Source organism: Antrostomus carolinensis, unplaced genomic scaffold (assembly GCF_000700745.2).
Source record: "Antrostomus carolinensis isolate BGI_N321 unplaced genomic scaffold, ASM70074v2 scaffold29729, whole genome shotgun sequence".
NCBI classification, from domain to species: Eukaryota; Metazoa; Chordata; class Aves; order Caprimulgiformes; family Caprimulgidae; genus Antrostomus; species Antrostomus carolinensis.
This window is the reverse complement of record NW_010339810.1, coordinates 1-6,055: the sequence shown is the minus strand read 5'-3', so window position 1 is coordinate 6,055 and position 6,055 is coordinate 1. Positions and strand designations below refer to the sequence as shown.

General features: G+C 47.2%; 1 protein-coding gene across 1 annotated transcript; it reads right to left on the bottom strand.

Moving 5' to 3' along the window:
- Positions 1 to 2,433: 2,433 nt before the first annotated feature.
- On the bottom strand, positions 2,434 to 6,036 carry MRPL45 (mitochondrial ribosomal protein L45; the record flags this gene model as incomplete). The annotated part of the gene is given in 8 exon segments (XM_010175986.2): positions 2,434 to 2,493; positions 2,971 to 3,144; positions 3,230 to 3,379; positions 3,610 to 3,658; positions 4,568 to 4,666; positions 5,079 to 5,196; positions 5,670 to 5,865; positions 6,010 to 6,036. Coding segments are annotated over 8 exon segments (873 nt in total), but the record flags the coding sequence as incomplete, so codon positions are not given.
- Between the last annotated feature and the right edge of the window lie 19 nt (positions 6,037 to 6,055).

The following is a 6,055-nucleotide window of genomic DNA, read 5'->3' as shown; positions in this document are numbered from 1 at the left end:
GACCCGGCCATACGCACGGGGAGAAGCATCAAGAGTCTGGAAGGCAGCAGCTGGGAAACAACAAAGCCTCCAGATTCCCCACATTGGTCCCTCTGCTCCACTTAGATGGAAGCAAATAAAAAAAACAGAGACAAAAGGACAAGAGAAGTGAAGGTTTTGGTTCTCTCTGTGATCTCCACACAAGGTTGGGGCTCAGGGCTCGTCCTGCCATTGCTTTGTCATTTACTTCCACTCTCCTTAGGAAGTGGTGTTGCTGTAGTGTGCTGTCTGTGGTCTTCAGCGCTGAATGTCCAACACCCAACTGTGTAAGGACGTGTACATACAGAAAATAAAACATATGATCTACAGAGTGCACAGAGTGGCTGCTTTATGGGGTGTAGGTAAGACACTAAATAGGCTCAAGGAAGAGGTACAACAGAAAGCAGTGAGGCTGTGAAGGAAACCCAGGAACAAAAGCAGTTTAGTTGCAAAAGTTGGAATATTGGCAAAGGAGATGGGGAGTCACACGCTGCTAGACTGGAAGGAAAGAGCTGAAAAAGGGGAGGTTTAGATGAGATATTAGGAAGAAGTTCTTCACTGTGAGGGTGGTCAGACACTGGAACAGGTTGCCCAAGGAAGTTGTGGCTGCTCCTCCCTGGAAGTGTTCTCGGCCAGGCTGGATGAGGCTTTGAGCAACCTGGTCTAGTGGAAGGTGTCCCTGCTGCTGGCAGGGGGATTGGAACTGGATGATCTTTAAGGTCCCTTCCAACCCAAACCAGTCTATGATTCTATGAAAGGCCATTCTCCCGGAAAAACCAGCCACTCCCCCAGAAAACACGCTCTTTTTGTTCAGAGCCAGAGCTGAACCACCTTAACCCAAACCAGTCTGTGATTCTATGAAAGGCCATTCTCCCAGAAAAACCAGCCACTCCCCCAGAAAACACGTTCTTTTTGTTCAGAGCCAGAGCTGAACCACCGTGTCTGTTGATCTTGGTTGAGGAGTCACATCCATACCTGCCTGTAAGCTGCCTGAGTCACACCAGACACGAACCACACAGCTCACACTCATTTGTTTTAGCTCCTAGCCCAACTCACAGATGCTGGAGCACTGACTCTCTCTTCAGCTCATGAATGAAGCGTAGGCAGGAGGCTCGAGATAGTAGTTTCTTTCAGGAAAGGCAGACAGATTGTGACACCCCTCTGATTTCCAAAAAGATGAAAGGGATTCCATGGCTGGCTCCTCTCCTAACAGAGCATAAAGATGATATTCTGCCCTTTCAAAAGCACATCATTCACAAAGAACACTGAACAACTCTGCAAGCACGAGGAGCCATGACTTTCACTGCATATTCAGTAAAATCTCTTTCAAGGAAGAAGAAAAAAAAATGAATTTAAACTCTCACAAGGTCTGGAAAATGGCCAAGTTAAAAAGTAAAATAAGATTAAAAAAAAGATGCTTTGTTGTTTGATGACTAGTGAATATTTTGCTCTGTTAATATTTTGCTAGGAGTAAGAAGAACTTACCTGAGCAGAATAAAGCAAGAACAGATTAGCAGAGTGCACTGCCTTTCTCCCAGCCATGGAAAAAGGTAAAGGTAACCTCTGGGTACGTGTTTTCCCCACCCACACAGCCTACAAAACCAGGGGACTGACTGCAAATGTCATCACGTCCACAGGATGGTGCCAGCTGCTCACTAACAACCACCCATGGCTGAATTCCAATAACCCAAACCCATCAGCTATGAGAAATGCTGCCTTTCAAGAAAGCACTGACTGACACAAGCTTAGGAGTCAAAAGATTTTATTAAGTTAGCAGTGCTGGGCTGCAGCCCCTTTGGGAAGCCTGGCTGTTAACAAGCACCCACCCAGCACGAGTCCAATTGCAGTATTCACCCAGAAAAATTTGTTTTAAAGTATTCTTGCTGCTCTTCCCTGTTTTGTGTTAAAAAAAGAAGCCTGGGAATCAGTACAGAGAGGGAGAGAGGATGGGAAAAGAAAGTGCCAACACCTATTTCTGGAAGTTTTAATGAAAGCCCAGCAGGTCTATGACACTTCTCATGGAAGTGCCAAATATCCCACGTCTGGACAGGATTCAGCTGCCAAGGGCTCCCATGGTGCAAGCTCAGAACAGAGGTTGGCCTAGGGAGCAGTCCTGAAGAGAACAGACTTCTTGTCTTCACAGAAACACACAGAGGGTTAAGCTGCAGCATGCTAAGTCTACTTGGACAGAGTAAAGCTCTTCTCAGAGCTCATCTGAATCCCTCTCCCAAGCCCCTCTCAATCCTTTAAAAGCAAATTCTTAAGTGACTGGAGTCCATTTCTGAAGCCACTTGGTTTGTTGACTGCTCACTGTTAAGGCACAGCCATTTCCAACCCACAACCTCCACTGACATCCCCCACTTCGTCCCTCCACTGCAGTTTGCACTGCTGACTCTGTACAGGCTCCAGAACTTCCTATTTAATTTCTTCAAACTCTTTAGAGGGATCCAAGGTTGGGCCAGGAATCATCACCGTCTGAAAAAAGCAAGAAACAGAATCAGCACAACACAGAACAATCCTGAACTGCTGTAACAGGAATTCTTCGTGTTACAGAGCATGAGAAAGGCTGAGCAGGGGGTTCTGGCACTGCAAAGGCCTCGGGATGCAGAGGGGGAATGGGATGAGAACTTTACTTCTCACCACCTTCTTCTCTAGGAGCTGTTTTTAGTCACACAGGAAGATGGAGCACCTGCATCACTTCACCAGGGTGGGTACAGGGAGCAGTAACCCCCTAAATGATCACATACATGTCAAACACACATGTGTCAGCCTCCTGTTACAGCTTCCAGGTGCTAGAGGTTGATAATCCCACATTAATAAATATCTCTGCCTGCAGATTAACGCATCATCTTCCCGTTACAGGAAGCTCAGCTTTGGCTTTGTCCAGAATTAACTAGGGACGTGTATTTCCCAGACACAGGCCATGGTGGTGCCTTCTCCTTGTCTCATTACCTTAACAATGGGCTCCTTGGGTGGAGCCCACTCAGGAACGATCTTGCCATGCATCCTCCATGCCCCGTATGGGTTCACCAAGTACCTCTCAAACACAACATACTCCAAAACATCCTTGGGCACCTGCTCCCCACCATACATCAGCCGCCCAAAGCGGTCATAGATTGCCAGAATCTGTCAACAGAGCCAAGAAATTAAGTTGGGCTGGCAGCAGGTTGGAATCAGCTGGGCAAAGGCAAAGGGGGACGAGGGGACGTACCTGTCGCGTGTGCATCCGCACCGTCACCTGGCCGTACAGGTTGCCTCGGTTGACAATGCTGTCACATCGGATATGAACCACCCGTGGAGGCTCCAGAGACTCCACAAAACGCCAGCGGATGGTCTTGTACCTGTTCCCACGGACCATTTCCTATAAAGAAAAACAAGCACTAACTTAATTAGGATGTGAATTGAATGACAAGCTAATTACTATGTAAAAAAGCAGCATTTATTAATTAGCTATTACTTAAGACTTGTGTTTTCCACTCTTAGCTCTATCTTTATTTTATCCAGAAAAAAATAAGACAGACAATCAGGTCCTGAGAGCCTTAGAGACCATGGAAGAAATCCAGGACATGGAACATCCAGATAAACACTTACCGGGTAGCAGCGTTCTGTCACCAGGGAGTGAAGTTTCTGCTTGTTAAAACTGCAAGTGAAACACAGGCAGTTACTCAAATATATGTATTGTAAAGAGGTTTACTCACAAATTCCTCCTTCCCCAGAAGACAAAACAAGGGGAAATGGGTTTAAGCTGAAAGAGGGGAGGTTTAGATTAGATATTAGGAAGAAGCTCTTCACTGTGAGGGTGGTGAGACCCTGGCCCAGGTTGCCCAGAGAAGCTGTGGCTGCTCCTCCCTGGAAGTGTTCTCGGCCAGGCTGGATGAGGCTTTGAGCAACCTGGTCTAGTGGAAGGTGTCCCTGCTGCTGGCAGGGGGATTGGAACTGGGTGAGCTTTAAGGTCCCTTCCAATCCAAACCATTCTATGATTCTAAGACACACAATCTACTGGCAAAACAGAAAAAGCCAAGTTCTCAGCTGTGATCTCAGCACAAAATCAGAATGTGAATGCAAGCGGGTTGACAAGAGTTCAGGGAAAGACACAACATCCTTTGGAAGTCAGTTAGGATCTCAATGTTTTATTGATGTTTGGAATTGTAACCAAGAATGATGCAGTTCTGAAATCTGTTCTATTACTGGAAAGTAGAGCAAGGCAGCTTAGCATCATTTCATATCCAAACAATTCCCTGCAGCATGATTCTGAACAGCACCAACCACCCCCTCATCTGCTGACAAGACCATTGGTGCAAGAGCTCGTTTCCTTTGCAGGTCAGGTCAAGATGAATTTTTTTTTGTAACCTGCTTTTCTTTATTAAAAACCAGAGGGTACTGACCAAATCTCCAACACTCTACTCTTCAGAGACATGGGGGCAGAAAAAGATAAAGCACTTGTGGCAGAGAAAGAGCACGGATTAGAAAGAGAAGGAAGGAAACCAGAGCATACAAGCAAGGAGAAGCAGGTCCTACGTAACCACATCAGTCAGAGAAGGGGTCTTACTTTGCCAGGGAATTGTGAGCTTCAATAAATATCTCCTGGGCCTTCTCTGGGAAGGTTTTAGTGCTGAAATCTGGATCATGATCTTTTATCTTCCTCAGACTGCAAAGACAAGAAAAACTCTACATTAAGTAACAAACAACATGGAATCTCCTCACGTGTTTCAGATGATGATGATGACAGGGATCTTATCTAGTTCAAGCTCAGCTTTTACCAGGGAGGAAGTGAGAACTGGAGACTCCCCACTGAGCCATAACCTCTAGGTGCTCAGAAGACAAGCAAACCACTGCAAATGCAAAGAATCTACCAAAAAAAACCCTCCCATGAGTGCACTCTGCATCCATCCACAGCAGGATGGGTGCCTTGTGCTCATGCTCACACCAGGGACTCCTGGTTAAGTGGTGCAACAGCAATGGAAGGAGTGAGTAGAAAACTAAAGGTACCATCTCATCGCTGCAGGACAGAACCCAGCAAGAGTTTGGCACCACAGAGTAATTAAAAAGGAGGTACGTACGCCAGCTGGGAGGCAGCAGTCTGCTTCAGCTTCTCCATCTTCTGCTTCAGCCCATCTTTGGAGAGGGAAGTCAAGCGGGCATCGCCCTCAGGAGGGACATAAGGGTCTATAATATCAGCTGCAGGAGAGAGAAGAAAAGTCAGGAGGAAAGTCAAAACCAGCAAAACAAAGCGGGGAAAAAAAAAGCAGCACCCAGGCTGCCAGGGGCTGGAGAAGCAGGATTCTGCCCTGATCATGTTTGTAAGATGAAATAGAGGCACACAGAGAACTGCTGATCTAACACAGCTTGTGATGGGTGCCTGCTCTCTGCTCTCCTCTCCCATAAAGCCCAGGACAGGAGGATGAGACACGTCCAGCAGCAGGGAACACGACCTCCCTCAACATGCCTTGTCCCTAGGTGTGAAGGGGCCAGCTGCTTGACACACTCCTGAGGTAAAGCAGGGCAGCTGCTATCCCTCACCAGGAGGTACAGGGTGTCACTCAGTCTATTGCAGACAGACACCACGATCACACCGCTCAGGTTAACTGCTCCACACTGCTAATTTCTGTTAGTTTTGCCCTTGAGAAGAGACCAAAGCAAGTTGCTACCACCTGTGCAGGCCAAGTAGAAGGTCCGTTCTATATGTTCCTCAGGAAATACTGTCCCCAAAGACCTGAGTCTCCTCTCCTTCTCTTCAGGGGTCAGTTCTCTGGCCCATTCAGGTACAGAATACTTCTTCTTTGTTCTCACTGGGACAACAAGACAGGCTGGAGCTGCCCCAGCGGGCCGGAGCACGGACTCCACAGCCTAAGGAAAAGAAATAACAAAGCCATGGTGTTAACCCAACAGCCAAGAAACAGAATCACAGAGGCTGGAAAAGACCTTTAGGATCACCGAGTCCAACCATACCCCCAACACTGCCAATTCCACCTCTAAACCATGTCCCTCAGCACCTCATCTGCCAACCTGTTAAATCCCAGCAGGGATGGGGACTCCA